The following is an 18,989-nucleotide window of genomic DNA, read 5'->3' on the forward strand; positions in this document are numbered from 1 at the left end:
TGACTAGTGAAGAAAGTTCCAGTTTGCCTTAATACATCCATTCACAAATTTACCGTGAAGACAAGGGTTTTAATTCCTCACATGAGGTCTACACAACTGCAGCACTGCTGCTCAGCTCTTCATTTAGGTCAATTTTCCTTAGGCTAATTTTTCTATCACAGGGGAAGCCCCAGATAAAAACAAAGTTTTAATCTCATTTGACACAATTCTCAATCAGTGCAGGGAGCGAGGGCAGAGCTAACGCAGAGTTTAGTGTCAGGTCCAACTCAGAATGAAGATCCCTTTTTTCCTGTCCCAGGTCAATCAGCCCTTCCCTGACAGCTACGTCTGGGATGGAACTGGAATCAGTGGATGCCTCTTACTTCAATACAACAAGCTACTGTTCAAAGATAAAAAGATTTGAAGTAAGGGAAATTGATGACTTGTTTTTTAGCTTACACAAACCTGTCCGATTTTTTTTCCCCAGTCACCTCAAGATTAGTTGATTAATTCCATGAAAAAATTTAACTACTCTGGTTGAAATTGAATTACTTTAAAATAGATCAGCATCTTTCTACAGACCCCTGCTCTAGGTTTTATGCAGGAGTTCTCTTAGGGGCCGTTAGCTCAGCTGGCACAATTCCAGCTAGCAACTGGTCCATTTAATCAGCCTTCACGATGAGTGCCAGACTCTTCTAGAGTTCTTTTCCCTCACCATGTTTCAAGTTTTAGCTTTATGAATCTTTCACCTTGCCAATACTTTCCTCCCACATCTAGTCCTTTATCTAGGACCAGCGGCCAAAGGCACATCATAGTCCTTAGAGATCCACATCACCTGTGGGAGGTCTCCCATCATAGCACTGGCAGTAACATTGAAGTCATCAAAATGATCGATGCTTTCTAAGACAAGGCTGTCCAGAATTTAAAGACCATTAAGGATTCATCATCATGAAACACACTTTACCGAGAACACCTGCAAAGCAACTACACCTCACATATAAAGAACAGCATAGTTTGGATTTCAGCCTCTATATTTCAAACTGAGCTTTTAAGGGACTGGGGAAAACTGCTCTATCTTTCAGGGAATGTGCCTTAACTTTTGGATGCACTCAAGTCTCAGACAACAAAACTCTCTGAAAACAAGTCTAAATAGGTCAAGACGATACTGATTCTAATGGCAAGAAAGGCCTAATGTTCTTACTTTGAAGAGTATTTCACAAAATCTCTCCTAATGTTACGTTAAGGACTGTTAAAAGATTATTGTTAGTCAAGTTTGCTGACTTACAGGTGAACTAACTTTCAACATCAACAAAACTGCTGATTTGATTATCTGCCAGGCTGTCCTATTAGAACATATCTTGACAAAGGAGCAGCACCAATTCAAGACGACAGGTCACAGACCCTTTTCTGTAGCTGATCTGTCCTTACATCTGCAGCATAAAACTCTCCACTGTTTCCAAGAAAACACCAAGAGAAGGAGTCAGCATAATGATTTGATGCTCCGAACGTGATGTACATAGTTAGGCTGTCTGGAACTAGGCCATCTACTTCTAGCAAGACAAACTATTTGTTCTGATGTGGCACCCCGCAGTTGTAATTGGTTCTTTTTTAAAATAAATACTATATAAATCTTGAGTAAAACATAACTAAAAATTGTGTAGCACTTAACAAGACTATAGGCTTACCCTATGTTCTTATCTACCACGTCATCTCTTGCACACACATTTCTCGTACAATGGCTGTCACGTTGCTGCAGCTCGTGACTCAAGAGGTGGTTGCCTTTCTGCCTTTCAAAAATGTCAAATTATTGGAAAAATGGCTGAAGAACCTTTGGGATAAACCCGCCATATAAAACTACAATATTGCTTAAAGGAGAGAATACAGATGGACTCGATTTCCATAGAAGAATGATGGGAGAAGGCACAAGGTCCTCTTACGACTGGCTGCCTCTACTCCCTTTATTTACTCATACCAATGAGGTTTTTAGTTTAAACCAGTGGCATGGAAATAAAAGCACGGAGGAACGCAAAATGTGCATTCGTGCAAATTCAAACCGGTTGTGAATTTTGAAGATAATCTAGAGGGAAACCATTACTGTGGGAAGAACCTGAATCCTTCAGATTCTTAAAAATATCATTACTATGTTTTACTGTGACAAGAATAGTCACATACAGCAATGTTATTTATTGTTTCTGAAAATAATCGTATAAAAGTTTTATTTACATACAGCTTCCCAGATGTCTCATCTAAAAAAAACTGGCAAAACTGTCCCTTTTTTGTTTTAAAAAGGAACCAGCTAGATGGTAATTTAAGTTTTCTACATCTCATTCTTTCTGACCCAAGTAACTTGGTTCTTACTCCTACACCTGTGTTACAAAGAGCAGAATTAAAACTGTGTTAATTCATACCTGAGTATTTCGTGTAAGGCAGTACACTCACATAGTCAATGTATTATTTAACTAAAATGATGGCCGACTACCAAGAATACTCTAACAGTTAATAACCTATATGATTTGTAGGTGGACATTAGCAACATCAACCCTGTTGCAAGTTATAAAAAAATAAAAAGGGTATTCTCAATGAAAAAGTTCCTTTTACGGCATACTGCACCTTTAAGCAAAACACCTGTTTACACACAAACATTTCCAAATAGGATAGGGACTTAGGACAAACTTTTTAAACAACAGGAAAAGTGCAAACGCTACTTTGTCACCCACTTTTCTTATGTCCTTTGTACTGTTGCGATTTAGCTTTTTTCTTCTGTTTGGATGAACTTGACTGGCTATCTCTTGATGCTGCAAACAATTAAGAATTCAAAATTAAAGTTTAGTATTTTGGAAAAAATACTTTGGAATGTGTCAAAGCTGTTACACAGTTACAGAATTTCTCCTTAGTGACTGAATGAAGGTGAAACACCTTTATTGTGGGAGAAGCCTCCCATTAAACTACTAACAGCAACTATTATTACCCTCCCATTAAACAACTAGCAGTTCTCAGAATGCAGTTATCTATCATCATATAAATTGACCTGTGAGGACAAGTCTTGATGCACTAAAAATACAGTCGTCTTATATAAATACTTCTGCACATGCCAAGTTCCCTCAAATTTGGTATGTAAAGCATATATACTCAGAATCTTAAGGCAGTATAAATTCTCAGTGATATTATCCAGGACTGACAAGTAAGAAACAGGCTTTTCCCCTGGATCAAGTAAGCATCTTCGGCATTAAAAAATAGCAAGTAGCCACAGAAACACCGGGAAGAACTTTAGAACTCAAGGTGGAAGAGATTAGGACTGCGTACTTGTAAGCATTAGCAAGAATTAGGTCTATTTTTGTTATGCCGGGTGACCTAACTTGCAAAGGATGAAGCTCGCGAAGCCATCGCAGGTGAACAAGGACCAGTAAGCAACCATTACGTTATTTACAAAACAGGAACTTACATTGTGGTGCTGGAGGCTGTAGTTGATATCCAGTTAGCTGACACCATCCCACTGGATAGAGGTCTGGGGACTCACAATCCACCCACTGATCATATTCATCTTCCCACCCATCAAAGTGTATCCTCAAAAGACGATGGATAATGCGAGTTACTGTGGCCACACATACCAGGCGAGGTTCCATCAGATCAACGGCCTCCAGTTTCATTCCGACATGAAACCCATGGTTTGGAACTTCCTGGAAAAGCAAACACAAACAAGGCAAACATCAGTGAACAAACATGTTAATTAAAATGGTTTAAGCAGTGTTGAAGCAAATACTTCAGTCAACTTAATGTAGGAAAATACCAAGTATTGTTTATGAAGTGTCATGTACCCCTGTATTTAACATTTCAGAAATAGTCAAGCTGAGTATACTCGAATGGTTCTTGCTTCTAAAAGTCACTGTTGCCTTAGCTTCTCAAAATTGTATTTATGAAATGGGTCAATCCCACGGACTACGCAGACAGAAGTTTAAAGATTACACTAATTACAGTTTAAATACACATGTATAATGTTTATTACCTTATTGAAAAGCTTTACAGGTGCTGCTATTGAGTCAGTTTCCCTGAGGTAGTCAAACCATTTAAAAGGGAGTTTTGCATAACCTGTGAACGTTAAACAACACTTTCATACATCAGCTGCAAACCTCACACGCAAGAACAACAACAAAAATAGTATACTGGCACTGTGCTATGGCTAAAAAGACAACAAAGAAGCAAAACATTAACATCAGAAACTTCCACTCTCTGAGCTTTGGTCTAAGGGACAAGACAGTCATCTGGACGCTGCCCATTTGTGACAAACAGATGAATGAACCTCTGGATAATATAGAAAGTGTCATTCCATGTTAAGATTAATTGTTCATAATTGAAGCTTCCTGTCCACGAGGTCCTTGGTCTCTACAATGCCCCACACGAATGACCGAGAACAGATCATGTAATTAAGCACACCCAGAGTCTTTCCTGTGGGGAAAGAGCTCCACTATTGAAACACTTGAATTGTTAGGAATGGTGGTAAGAACGAGCATGGATATTTTAAAACTTAAATAAGGCTCAAAATAGCCATAATATGGAAAACTACAGGATTATTTTTTTTTCCCCAATCTTAAAAGCTATAAAATAAAATAATCTCTCAAATATATTTAGCTTTTGTTCATCTACTGAACATGCATAAAACAAGCAGGGCTATTCTTTACTTTGGGCAACTTCTACAACTGCTTCAACCAACAGTTCTCGAATTCTAGCTGGAGCAACAACAGCTTAAAAGACTTCTTTGTGGTAGTGGCAGTGATGGACATTCTGAAAAGATTGCAGCGCCGTGGGGATGGCATGGGGGGCTACAGGAAACAGCTGGATCTCATCTAAGTAGAGGTAGAGCACTCCTACCGAGTCATAGCTCGGTACTGCAGGGCCAGACTCATCAGGTGGCCAACACTTGCAGCCCAAAATGGAATCCCATTCTTGAAAGTATCTACCCGTGTTCATCTTCTACCAATTTCAGCAAGAGATGAATATATTTTGAAGGAATAAGCTTGAAGCCCAATAACTTCTCAGCAACTTAATGAAGTTATCCACACTGCTAAATGTAATTTGGAAAAGTGTGTTCACATCAGGTACGTGGTATCTGCGTGGCCAGATGTAGCTGGACAGCTAACAATTAATAAGCGTAATAATGTATCGGTTCTGCGTATTAATGCTTTTCTTAATGCACACTTCCTCTGGCTAGACCAATATACTTGTATGTGAGTCCTTCAATTCACTTCCCACCACATGCACACTGGAGATGCATGCACGTGGTCCTTGTTAGAGTAGTCACAATTAAGAAACTGTCCATTTTCAAGCCTGAAATTTGGAAAGCAAAATACACCTCTCATAAGAGCTAAGCAGCTTTGATCGCTCTGATCCTATTAGATATGTTAATGCGCATTATGTCCTGTATTTTACTCCTGTTAATTCCTCTTTCAAATGACTTAGACGATTGCACGAGTGATTTATAATCACCTCTCAGTGGATGATACAAGACTGTTATGGGAAAACTGCAATAAAAGGGAAAGTATACACATAGATAAAGAATAAGGTTGCCACAATATAAGAAACAGAAGTATCATAAATTTGATACACAATAGTATGTGAATTTTGCTGTTCAGTAGAATTTGAAGAGTACAGAGGAAAATTTTAATCACACAAGGGAGGTTTTTTTCCTATTCTGTATCAATTTAATGTGTTTATTTCTAAACTGATTGATATGCATGCTTTTTCCTCCCGCAAAACCTCTTCTTATTGCAAGAGACTCTTATACCACATATTTTTGAGCACTGGTTATGCCTATGAATTTCTAGGTAATAAATTCACTAAATGAGTTGACTGAAAAATAACAGCAAATCTGTCCAACTGCACTTTCCACATACCCAAAGACGACAGATTCATTAGTGTGCAATAATGAAAAGGATTAAAAATTATTTTCTTCATGTTGCATTACACTGCCTTTGTAGTTATTACCTAGGAAAGTAATTCAATAAATACAAGTAGAAGCCTGCAAGAATGAGAATGGAGAAAAAAAATCCATAGAAAACCATCATTATCTGCTGTTACACAGCTAGTTACAATCCTCTTTATAAGGCAAGACAACAAAATGGAAAAATGAAGGCAACAGTCTTCTGTAGGCACGTGTGCTAGTGGACAGACAGCTTGTTCTCACAGCAGGGATTACGCAGCACACAGCTCTAATGGCTACTTCCCTGAAGCTCAAGTTTGTGCGTATTCTTCAAAAAATTAACTGGTATTGTTGCGAATTAGCCTAAGCCTGCGATTCTTTACAATGCTCGTTAATGCTTTCGGTGGCCAGGACTTCACAAGCAATGACGTATTCTGAACGGTCCTTTTAGTGACTAGCACGCTTCCCATCCGCTTAGTGGCTGTACTATTCAGCTAGCGGCTATCCTCAGTTTCCGACAGCAAAAGCAAATCATTTTAGCCAGAGAATCAATCAGATGTTCAATTTGACTTTTTCTAAATGAAAAGTTTATCTCTGTTTTAGACTACTTTGAAGTTATGCTGTTGTATTTGTTTCAGACTTTCTCAAGTCCTAAAAAGTGACATGAATTTTGTAGACTGAGTTAAGAAACAAAGCATATGGCACATACAATATCACTGAAAAATATTCAAAATAAAATGTGGTCAGAATGCTATATGTACCTCTGGGTGGAGTTAGTTCAATCATGTTAATTTCACAGAAACCAACAGGGAAAATAGAAGGGGAAGTGGCATGGTAACAAAACCAATCAGACCCATCTGCTGCTTCTGAGCCATCAATCCCAATCATAAGATAGCCATCTGCTAAAACCTTTGTAAAGAAAAACAAAATTTTACATTAAATACCTTTAACTGTGTGATAAGGCTAGAAAGAAAGCATGCCATGTTTCAAAAAAGTGAAAAGTAACTCAATAATTGAAGTACACTTAGAAGGACATTCAATTACAACCAAACCAAAGACCCCAGATCACACCTGTCTCCAAGATCGCGTGCACTATTGTCAAATGTGCCTTTGTTAACTGCAAAGTTAGGAGAGGAACATTTCCTTTTCTGATCGCTAGTTTATTTTTCTTGTGAACATCAGCTCTACTTCTAAAGCTCTAATTCATTCTACTCTTTCTCTTGCGAGGATAGTCTGCACACCATCAATAAGAAAAAAGACTCAAAATCATCACCACGCTCCTCATTGGTAGGGTTATGCAAGTCTGCTAAGCTACTTGCTAAATTTTCTTCCTCTTTTAGAACAGATTTCAGATGGATGGGATCCCTTTCAATCAAGCTAGGAAAAAAGTACATCCTTAAAACACCTTCATAGACTTCTGCAAGTGAGCAAGGTGAGGTTTCTTTTTGAACAGTTGCAAAACATTTGGTATAATTAGCAGAAGATTTTCCTGCAAATTAATCTCACATACATTATATTCTAATTAAAGGTAAAGCTGAATTTCCAGAGACTAAAGTAAAAATTAAAAAAAATTACACGAGTATATCCTTTTCCATAGCTGTTGTATATAAACAATGGACGTACTCCATAAACATTCACTGTGTGAATGAGCTTTTTCTTTCAGACCTGAATAAAGGTGAGCGAAGGAAGAATTCCTGTCTGTCTGCCCCAAATACACACTTGTTTCCTTACCTTTCTAATAGTTGCCACACATATTGCCGAAAGGTTTAAGGGGTCTATAGCTTCCAATTTCATTCCTTCTTTAAACCATTCTCCAGCTGCGTCAACCTCTTTTACCTAAAGAATCACATAACAGCACCAGCAGCTAAGCATCTAGTCAGCCTGGAACATAACGTAGCCCCACACCGACAACGCGACAGATTGAAACACCTGTTTTATCATCTCTGCTTGTGTCAAGGAGGCCAAATTAGGGAAGTGTTTGAATAATAAGAAAAGAATTAATGCTTGTGGTGGGCATATTTCCAGGACTTAAGTAGTTTCAGGTCTGTTCTACGCACACCAGGACCTAAAGGTCCTCAGTCAACTCTGAGAAAACAGCACTCTTGCCAAACTCACCTTCATAAATAAATGTGGGGGGGCATCAAAATGTCCATCCTGTTTCTTTGTGATATCTACAAGGAATATTAGTACATATTATTCAGAAGTTTTATTAACAGAGCAGACGGTATATACCGTTTTTCTGAATACGTTAACTAGTAGAATGCAATCATTACTGGAGTGGGAGGCCCACAGCTTATAATAAGACTACCACAAAAATCCAGAGGACATAATCTCTGTAATTTCCATATTGACTTCTACCTGAAATACCTCTATAAAACAATCTTATTTATGGGGGAAAAAGAATTCCAATATTTACAAGACCACTTGATTATGTAAGAAATTTGAGACGAATACACATAGAAGCTTTGGAAAAAAATAATCGGTAAGTAAATTACATTGCACTATGCTATGACAGAAAAGTATATTTATGTATTTTTTAAAATATAATTATACATAAACACTTGAAATAAATGTAAATGGCTGGGTTTAGCCAACTGTTGAATACAACTTTCCAAGGGGAATCCCTGGAACTCTGTTAGAATCATTATTTCTGGGAAGTAGCACTGCTCTTGATTTCTCCAAATACTCTTATTTTTATAAATGGTTTCAGTGACAGTTGAATCACTAGGAAGACAGCAGGTTTCCGGGAAGGGATGCCTTGTGGCATGTTTTACAGAAGTTCTGTTTTTGACAAAAGACACGAGCTCGTTGGAGCAGAGAAATATTAAAAAACAGACTTATTGTTTAGAAACCTTAAATATTTCAAATTATAAGTATTTTTGTACTTTAGATAACAAGGGCCTCAACTGTGTACCATCTATTAGACTGTCACTTCACCTTCCCTGCCCCTCTCCTAATGCCATCTAAAGCATGTAAATCTTGCAATATAAAAATATTGGATACTCTTTAAACTTGCAAGTAAAAGCAAAAATTCACTATCTAATAGGATACTTGTCCACGTTGTATTGTACAAAAGAGACAAACATGAAGAAACCAGGAGCTTGTGGAGCAGGACTGTGTAACTCCCCGTATCAGCATGAAAAATGAGGTTTACCGTGCTTGAATGTTGCACTACAAGGTTTTCCTGCCTAGTGAGTTTGCTAACCACTGCCTAGCTTTGATTATTTCTAGACATCGACATACTACAAATCAACTAAAAATTTATTTTGGCTTTTCCAGTGCTACAAAATACACTAATTATACTTTTCACTGAACTCCTAAACGTAATAGAATTGGTAAAGCCCCTTGGGTACATTATATAAGTTTTTAAAGATCGTTACTCGAGCTAGTTTTATGAATTGTATAAAGTGACAGTACTGCTTAAGTCAGACCTCTCCAGGCCAATACCACCCCCAGAGACACCTCTAAAGGACAAGCAGCTTACCCGATCTTTTGAATCTGTGTCCTATACTTCGAGACCAACCTATATGATGAATGAGTGGACTGTACATATGGCACCAGAAGTCATCGGTTTTGTCTTCACTTTCTTCGTACACCAATCTTAACCGTCCCCCAATGACACTTTCTACAACTGCTACCCTTGTTCGACAAAGGTGTGTTTTGTCAACAACTTCTACTCTCATGGAAGTTTTGAATGGGTACTGCATACTCTCAGACACCTTAAAGTAACAGGAAAAAAAGCATTCTGTAAGAATACACCCTGTTTTCCCTTGGTTAGGTCTTTGGCTATTAAAGCGCAGTATCAACGCACTTTTCATTTAATTGAAGTACTTGTTAATCAACCTGCAAAAATGACACAAATGATTTCTCTTACATTTCATTGTACATGGGCAGAAATGAAATGCTTCAGGAAACTAAGTAGAATAGATCCTACAATGCTTTAATTGTATTAAGTACAGCCCCTAATACAGTTCTCACATAGGCTACAGGAATTTTCCATTGACTTAATGAAAGCTTGTTCAGTTGTTAACAACAGATAAAGTTACCCTGAGAAGCAATTTTAACAAAAAACCAAAACAACCAAAGAAAAAAAACTATAAAAAACCAAAAACAAAAACCCAAGATGGTTCTTTTTTGCTTTGTCATCCACTCAAAATCTAGCACTTTAAAAATAGGATTAAAATACTTTATTATAAAAGGTATGGAAAACAAACCTTCAACATAATTAAAGCTGGCCACTCACAGACATATTTCTTCATAATATACCAAAAAGAAAGACAGAAAGAGTGGAAATGGATGTTAATCTGCCTTGTGACAACACCTTCTGTTTAAAAATCAGTATCTGTCACTTGCCATTTCCATTTCGAACTCCCCAGTGTCGAGATCTTGCCAATTTAATTTGGTTTCCAACTGAGCCAACTTTTAAATAGAAATGAACAACTGCAGAAAGGGTTTTTTTTTTAATGTTAGATGCAGTGTAAGGCAACAAATAAGTCTCGTATTGCTACTAAAAGCTATGTTCCATCTCACTATATTAGTAAGTAAACTTAGAGCACACTACACAGGCAGCTGCCACACTTATAGACGTGACTTAAAGACAGCAGAAAAAAATAAATCTAGTCCAGAGTGATGAAAAATATTAACCTTTAAAATAATGTACTTCATTGCATCTAGATATGTGCTATATTAACACATTTTGTTCAGTTTCTTGAAATAGTGCACAATAAAAATAATTCTTGAATTAGAAAAATCAGTTTTAGTTTTTCTTACATATCCCAGGGTAGCTTATTAGCACTTTTTAAAATCGGGGTATTTAAAAATTAAAATAGACTAACTAGTTTTTAAAGAAAACTACTCTCTGCTAGAAGAAACAGTTTTCCAAATACATACTGACATAAATGGAGAACAGAGGTTCCAAGGAAAACTGCATCCGAGGGAAGAAACTACTGTATCATCTTCATTATCAAAGGAGCTAATGTGCCATTGTAAAATACTTCAGTTCTCCACACTGCGCTGCAATTTCGTTTACAGTACATCATTGATATTGCATCAGCCTTACCTTCTGAGAAAAGTCAGGAGGAAGTGTTTTGGCACCAGTAAGTCGTTTCACTAGAAAAGCTTTCCAGTTTGTGTATTTGTGTTGGATGGCTGTTGCAAATGAAGGGGAAAAAATAAGCCACTGATTTTTAATTGTGTCCGTTAGAGACAATGTTAGAGTCTGGAATATGTAAATAAGAAATCCCAGATGACTGTTAAAAAGCCTGGATGACAATAATGACAAAAGCCTCTTTAGAGAATGAATGCTACCCAAGATTAAGTTTATGGGTAAGTCAGGGCAAAGAATTTAATAACAAAAGATAAATAAAATCAGTGCATGTTCACATCACTGATTAGCTGACCGCCTCCACCTTGACCTTAAAAACTTGAAGTCACATCAGATGGGCTACTCCAAGAAACACTCTCAGCATCAGTCAAGTCCTTATTTTTCCAAAAGTTAAAATCATTTATTCATAACTGTTGAAAGAGTTGCTATGGTAAAAAAATACTTTTGACATCTGAACCATGAGCAAATTTAGTTTAGTGAAGACTTAGTATCAGGCAGTAAGGCTACTATTTACATACTTCGAGGAGGGACTAGGGGCTTCCCACTGGTTGCACACCAACCAACTGGGTGGATGTCAGACCCACAAACGTTGCACCAGAAGTCAAGACTTGAATCATTTTCAAAGCCTTCGTATCGTAGCAGAGCATTGTAGCCTGAAAGAAAGCAATCGCATTGGAAAAAGACAAAAATTAAACAAGATTATAAAAGGCTTATTAATATTTCTTTACCAATCATCATATATATTATATTGGGTTTTCTAGACTAGAGCTTTTTTTAGAACATTATTATGTCACGCTGCTGCATGTTATTAATGCACAGAACAGATTACTTTGATAAATGTGCATGGGCTATCATGTAAGTCAAATTTTAATTAAAATTAAAATTCTTGAACTATAATGCTTTAGAAGTTATATGTAGGAGGACAAAATTAATTACCCATAGTATTTCCTTTTCATATATCTTAGCTGTGTGACCTTGAATTTTTAACTTTACTTTTAACCAAGAAGAGTGATTCATATAATGGGCCTTACTTGCTAGCTATTATTACACAATTTTCCATCTCCTCCATCTGCACGTTGTTATTGTACTCTGAGGCAACAGAAAAAACCCAAGGCATTCCCAAGCTCCACTGAAGCCACTGTACAACGGTGTAACATAGCGATACTGCTAAAACATGTAACCCCTTGACACAGCTCTGACAACCTAACCAGTGTCAACATTCCACTAACCAGATGACCACTGACTAAATTATTAGCTCTCTTCACACAATTATTTGGATTATTTTAATAATTCCAACTAAAATATATTCACCTGCTAATTTTACAATTCCAGCTATCCAGAAGACTTTGGTAGGTAGGCTGCAGTCAGTGTTTGGGACCTCCACTCGCACTCCTTCTGAGATATCACCCCAGCATGTCCCCATAGGTGCCTATCATTTAAGGTAGGGGAGAAAGAGTCACCAGTTCACCTCATAGAAATATTTTTTTGTTGTTGTATTAATGTTTCATGAGTGACTTAAAAGACAAAACAATCAATATACAGGATAAGACATAAGCATATTTTTATAAAACAGTTGTTCTATGAAAACCTACTTTGGTTTTGATTTGGACCCTATGCGTAGTATTGTAATTGTACACAAATATTACTGTGTATTTCCTGCAAAAATTATAGGATTCCAAGTTTAAAAAAGTCTGTAAAGCAGAAGCACAAATTGCATATACTCACAGGTCAGCTTTGTTCTACTATGGTTCAGCTAGATGCAAGCTACTGATCTTAGTGGGAACGGTGTAACTCCTCTGCAATTCTACTTGGTACTCTTTTATGGTACTTTAGATTCGTACCTGTACCACAGACACCAAAATCTTTACATTCTGTAAATCAGAAACATTCCTGAAAAAATGCCTAAAAGTTATTTCTTGAATCTATTCTGATGATTTATTATGGTGGGGTTTATCACCCGCTGGTTCACAACCTCTCAGAGGAACAGGCTTTATCACCTGCAAGTGATCACTCCATCAAGCAAGCAAAAGGAACAGAAGGCTGAGTAGCACCTTTGTAACGAATGCCGGAAGGAGATGCGCAGCTAGATCCCTCACACACTGTCCTGAGGCTTAGACTAATATGCTAGTATCAAAAAGGAATACAAGCTTGATGAACTATTAAGGATTTGAGGAAACTGGAGATAAAAATTACATTTTGTTTGCTATCTCAAGAAAAATACGTTGAACAGAGCATCATGAAAAGACAGTCAAAGGTGCTATTGTAGAGGTACCAGAAACACACGGTGCTGAAGAATCCAAGTCATCTTAAAAGGGATTCAACTGAAGTTACATTGGTAACAAAATAGAAAATTACTCAGCCTACATTAAACTAGAGACCACCAAGAAGGGAAAGATTTGGATTTGGGGTATTTTTAGAACAGTCACATCAATTCTAAGATGTTCAGTGAAAAACAAATTCTTATCAGTTCAGAGGATATCCAGGTATCACAGGGACAACTGAAGGGATCCCCCGGTTCTGCACTGTAGTGGGCAGACAGTAATCACAGATCACAGGTTGGAAGGGACCTCGGGGCTCATCTAGTCCAACTTTTCTAAGGTTGCATCTCATTTACAAAGCTCTCTGCACACACAGAGAACTGAACAGAGCAGTGGGAATAGCCTCCAGCTTCACAGGACTTCAGCTGAGCGCTGCAAGTGAAGGAAGTTGGATTAACCCTCAACAACTGGAAATCACGATACTGGAATTTTGATGGCACTTGGCAATAGCCAACTAGCAGCGCTAAAAGCCAAACTTATCTTGAAAAGGGATGCTCTTCTAACTAACAGAAATATTTGAGGTTAGGCATGCAAAACTTAACACTAGCTTTAACTATTAAAGGAAAAAGAAGTTAGTTTAAGTATGGCAGTTTCTTATTCCTGAAGCCTGGTCTCTTCATGTTCTGCTATGTCCCATCTACACCGCTCTAGACTGTGGAGCTCTTTTCTGCCATCTGGCAGAGAGAGGGGAAAAACACAGCTTGAAAGATGATGGCTTATTTTCACACACAAAATATGCAGATACAGCTTCTTAATCAAGTCCTATTACATATTCACTATCATCTCTAAATTGATGTGTAGTTTATTGAATTGGGGAAATAAACTTTTCAAACTGCATATTTTAGTAAATCTTGTTGCCTTGTAGAGAGATACAGGCGAGGCCAAACAATCAAAAATATCAGTGCTAAATTAGGTGCAGCTGGGTTATGAAATTATTGAAAGATATTTTACTGCCTGCTCATCTATTCAGTTGATTCAGAGAGAGAAGTATATCGAAACACTCCTCCTCGCATCAACCCGTAATGGACACGGAACAAATTTTTATTTCTAGGACGTGGATTGGTATAGAGGGAAATAGCAGAAAGTTAAATTTGTCCTTGTCTGTGAAAATATTGGTTCTGCTAGTTCTCCTACACCAATCCATATGGCTCACCCTTTAGAAGGACACCGTCCTGTGTAGCATCACTACTGAAATGCCAGATAACATTACTGTCCTGAAGCAATGGTTTACAGTATACCTGGTACACTGCACCATCTTTTTCACTCATTATGAATAGTCTCTTAAGGGAGGAAGACTGGATAAACCAGGGCTATAACAGCCATCTTCCTTTGTGTCTTCTCTGCCTTCATCTAACAAATCAATGTTTGTACAGCGCTTTGAAAAACTCAAAGCACTACGTGAGTCTTATTCATCTGCTGGCTGGAAGGGTAACTCTGAAGTCTGGATTGGCATAGAGCGAACTAGCAGAACCATAATTTACAGGTAAGAACAAATTTACCTTTCAGACTCATACGAAGAGATCCACTTCATGTCACTCCCAAACAAGGAAGATCTGGTTCATCGCTTCCTGCTCCGGGAGATGACTTGGGAGGGTTTATCTGTGAGCGGCAGCTGCCTTCTCTGTAAGGTAAGTCGCAATCAGGAAGGTCCTGTTTGACAGGAGCACCTTAAGGCTAAGAAGCCCCACGTGCCCAGCCGAACAGAGGTCTCGGGGGTTACATCATTGGCTTCTGTAAGTTTTGGATGGCACTGGCATCGCCGTGATTTTGGACTCGAACCAGGATTTCAATGGCAAAGCAGTGCTACCAATTCCTGACGCGAAATGATGCTATGCTGATACCTTGTGTGTGAACTGTGCCCCCGCAAAAGGCAATGCCAGAGAGACAACGTGCAAAACGGTTTAGAACAAGAAGTTGGAAGCAAAGCACCGCCACCTGGTGTAAAATCCTGGAAACGCTCCCTTAGAGCAAACCAGTGATTGATTTATTTTAAAAACAAAAGAAACCAAAAGAATGGAAATATTTCAGCTCAGAATAAGGTTAAAGTGGAAGAAAGTCTAAAAAAATCCCTAACTTCAGAAAAATGTGCATGTCACTAGCAACAGAGCGGAGAAGACTAGTTACTACTAGCTGTGCGTGAAGTCGTACGTTAAGCAGTACTGACAAACGACTCAAAGCACCATCTGCTTTTATTTCTAGGAATGATTTGCACTAATAAAAGCAAATACAGAGGAAAGTAAAAACTCTTTAGAAGGAAATGAAATTGGAACGCAGGTTAGCACTGAGCACTTCGGATGTTATGAAGCTATAACACGACATCAAAAACATGAAATTAAGCTTTGCCCTCCTTGCATCAGCTACTGCTCTTGTCTGATTAACGCAATTTGACAAAAAATAAAAGCTGCAAGGTGCACGAACTGTAATTCTGGCTTTGTCACAGGCTTCCTATGTGACATGAACCAAAGCAGCTTCTCTGCTTCGGTCCGCTGAGCTACAGAGCGGGCGTAGTGGTGCTGCTGCTAGTGAGTTCCATTAGTGTTACTCAACACTGAAGTCTGGAATGAAGGTAACAGGGAAGTACAAAAGCCACATTAAGGGCATCAAAAGACTCTGAAATTAATTCTTCTCATACACAGAAAGAGATAGAGAACTTCAAGATATAAATGTTTTAATTCTAAAATATAACTGTTTTTAATTGAAGAGAAAATAACTCCCCAGGCAAAAAAAACTCGTCTGGGAAAATTACATCAGACCTGAAATACTGAAGTACGCCACATTATTAAAAAAATAACCAATAAGCCAAATCCCACATCTTATAATTCCCTTAAATTTTCTTTAATATTGATCCCAGTGTTCCCTACCAAATATCCATACAGATATACCCAGTATAATGAGATATTTTATTTAAAAACAAATTCAAGGGTACGTATGTCATGATTTTCCTGTCAATTCAAAACTTTTGTTTTGAACAGAATAAGCTTTATATATTCAATCGTGTGGCCACACACATCATCTGCACGGAATCCATAATACGGATGGTAAACAAACATCAACTAATGCAAACTTTCTGAATCAAAGCAATATAGTACACAGACAACATAGCAATGATCCTTCCAGACAGACAAGAGAGTATTGTTTCTTTTAATTATCCACAGAGGGTGGGAGAGAAAGAGAGAGAAGGATCTAACAAGAGCCTACTGATGTGTTTTCAGATTCTGACTGGCTTAAATAATACATTTTTTTTAAGAAATAATTACAGTAAAGCTAAAGGCAAATATCACCCTTCTAACACTAACTGATGTCCACCAAAGAAGTAGAAATCTCCAAATGAGGCTGCAGGAGTCGCATTTTGCTTGTCTAAAAAAGGAAAACAGGGACAGAAACGAAACAACTAGGCTTCGCAGCACTGTTGCCACATAGCTTGTGAAAATTTTCAAGGTAAAGTAGGAAGATTAGTATTGTATCGGTTCACATTATTGGTGTACCACTCAATGAACGAAGTGGTAAGAAAGGAAGATACAACTCTTTTTAATATGTAATGTTTCTGCGTAATTTACAAGTGACCTATCTATCGTGGCTGTACCGATTAAGGATGCCATACATCATGAAGCATTTGTTGTTGTCAGAGCACAGCCCACATTATCAAACAATATCTTCTGATGTGTACTTATGAAGCTACTTATTAGAGATGTATGTAACAGTGAAAGCAAAGTGCAAACATGCTTACTTAAGCACAGGGAATTCGATACCCGCAGCCGTACTAATGGAAGGCTCTGTTCTGGGCAATAGTTAAGGCCTCTAAGCATAAAGGGTGCTATTCAGAAAGTGCCAACTGCCAAGAGCCCTCAAGTCCTACTGATTTATGAGTTGACAGTGCTCAGCATGAATTCCTGAACAGGACAGAAAATGTGTCTCTCTTCTCCCCTATGGAGAACTTCCACAAAACCAAATGTTTGTTTTGATTGCAATTTTCGTCAGATAATTTTGAGCAAAATAAAACTTTCCTAAGAAGATGGAACACTTCAACTTCCAAAGAAAAAGTATACTGAGAAAACATTTTCTGTCAGAAAGTTTCTACTTAAAAGACAGAAAGTACTGACCATATTTTAAACAAGATCTAATAATTGGAATTTAACACACACATTAAAGACAGATGCTGCTAAATATTTTCCTCATCCCGATTACATTCTTTAATGACCAAGGACTTTCTCTTTGGAATACAAAGAAAACCAACCTCTCATGAAAAGCCTTAATTTTCCTCTACTTCCACACTACCTGGCAGCATGACTGACAGAGAGAATCTGACTAAGAACTAAAAAAAAATCCCAAATCCAAATATGTAACCGAAGATCAGTACAACATAATGGAGCAAACCTCATCCAATCTAAAAAAGTCTTTTGTAACTTTTCTAATATCGCATGACCTCGTTGGCTTGATATTCTGTAAGTGCATTTGATGATTTTGCACCCTGAATGTGAGAAAAATTACTTCACAAGTCTTTAAGAGTCCTCCTTTTACTTTTTTCTTTGTTTATGACAGCAAGTATGATGAGAGTAACTGATAGCATTCAGAATAGTTTTAAAGGACAGATAAAACCAAACATATCTATCTAAAAAGTAACCATACTAAGACAGTGTACAATATAAGTTTCATAGTTGTGCTTGTTTTGGCTGGGACAGAGTTGATTTTCTTCACAGTAGCCAGTACAAGGCTGTGTTTGGGACTTGTGATACAAACAGCATTGATAACACAGGGACGTTTCCATTCTTGCGGGGCAGCGCTTACACAGAGCCAAGGCCTTCTCTGCCCCTCACCCCACCCCACCAGCGAGGGGCTGGGGGGCACAAGGGGTGGGGAGGGGACACGGCCGGGACAGTGACCCCAGCTGACCCCAGGGGTGTCCCACACCGTATGGCGTCATGGTCAGCACATAGAGCTGGGGGAAGGAGGGGGGTGGGGACGGACGTTGGGAGCGATGGCGTTTGCCTTCTCAAGTCACTGTTACGCACGATGGAGCCCTGCTGTGCTGGGGACGGCTGAGCACCCGCCTGCCGCTGGCGAGGAGGGAATTAATTCCTTTTGCTTTGCTTGCAGGGCTTTTGCTTTACCTCTTAAACTGTCTTTATCTCAACCCATGAGTTTTCTCACTTTTAGCCTTCCGATTCTCTCCCCCATCCCACCAGGGGGGAGTGAGCACGCAGTTACTGGCTGGGGTTAAACCATGACAGAAGTCCAAGGCCATGAAACATGTTTGGGTATGAGTGTTTTGCAAAAATGAATTCAAGAATTAACACAGACTCTCTCACTCTCTCACGCACACAAGGATAGCACATATTGAAAAATACTTACATGTTTAAAACAGGTAACAGGAGCTGCTGTAAAGCTATTGCTATTGATGTAGTTACCCCAGCTGAAACCTTCTACAGGGACAGCTGCGAAGAGAAAGTTGTTTCATTTAGGAAGCTGCTAATGAGCCACAAATCTTGTATTTCCAAGAATTTGTTTCAGTTCTTTTTATTGGCCATTACCTGCTTTAGTCTTTGCCTGGTTTTGTAAAGTTGCTTGGTACTGAGCATACGCTGCTAATTTAGCCACTAAGGGTTGTTTTTGTAGAACTTTAGCCTTCTTTGTTGGAGGTTTACCCTAAAACAAAAGCGCTAAGTAAATAAAGTCT

General features: G+C 38.3%; 1 protein-coding gene across 9 annotated transcripts in view; it reads right to left on the reverse strand.

Annotated features, from left to right (window-relative positions):
- MBTD1 (mbt domain containing 1) overlaps positions 1 to 18,989 on the reverse strand; it is a 40,416-nt gene that overhangs the window by 11,232 nt on the left and 10,195 nt on the right. For 7 of the 9 annotated variants that reach the window (XM_064467380.1, XM_064467377.1, XM_064467376.1 and 4 more), the window contains 12 exons: positions 18,844 to 18,958; positions 18,665 to 18,747; positions 12,309 to 12,426; positions 11,516 to 11,650; positions 10,953 to 11,041; positions 9,378 to 9,612; positions 8,009 to 8,064; positions 7,625 to 7,729; positions 6,655 to 6,802; positions 3,983 to 4,065; positions 3,422 to 3,656; positions 2,697 to 2,774 (listed from right to left, as the gene is read on the reverse strand). In XM_064467380.1, coding sequence (XP_064323450.1) covers positions 2,697 to 2,774; positions 3,422 to 3,656; positions 3,983 to 4,065; positions 6,655 to 6,802; positions 7,625 to 7,729; positions 8,009 to 8,064; positions 9,378 to 9,612; positions 10,953 to 11,041; positions 11,516 to 11,650; positions 12,309 to 12,426; positions 18,665 to 18,747; positions 18,844 to 18,958 — 1,480 coding nt within the window. The remainder of the gene's footprint in view (positions 1 to 2,696; positions 2,775 to 3,421; positions 3,657 to 3,982; positions 4,066 to 6,654; positions 6,803 to 7,624; positions 7,730 to 8,008; positions 8,065 to 9,377; positions 9,613 to 10,952; positions 11,042 to 11,515; positions 11,651 to 12,308; positions 12,427 to 18,664; positions 18,748 to 18,843; positions 18,959 to 18,989) is intronic. The other 2 variants (XM_064467383.1, XM_064467382.1) reach the window with 2 other exon arrangements.

The sequence above is a fragment of the Phalacrocorax carbo genome, chromosome 16 (assembly GCF_963921805.1).
Source record: "Phalacrocorax carbo chromosome 16, bPhaCar2.1, whole genome shotgun sequence".
NCBI lineage: Eukaryota > Metazoa > Chordata > Aves > Suliformes > Phalacrocoracidae > Phalacrocorax > Phalacrocorax carbo.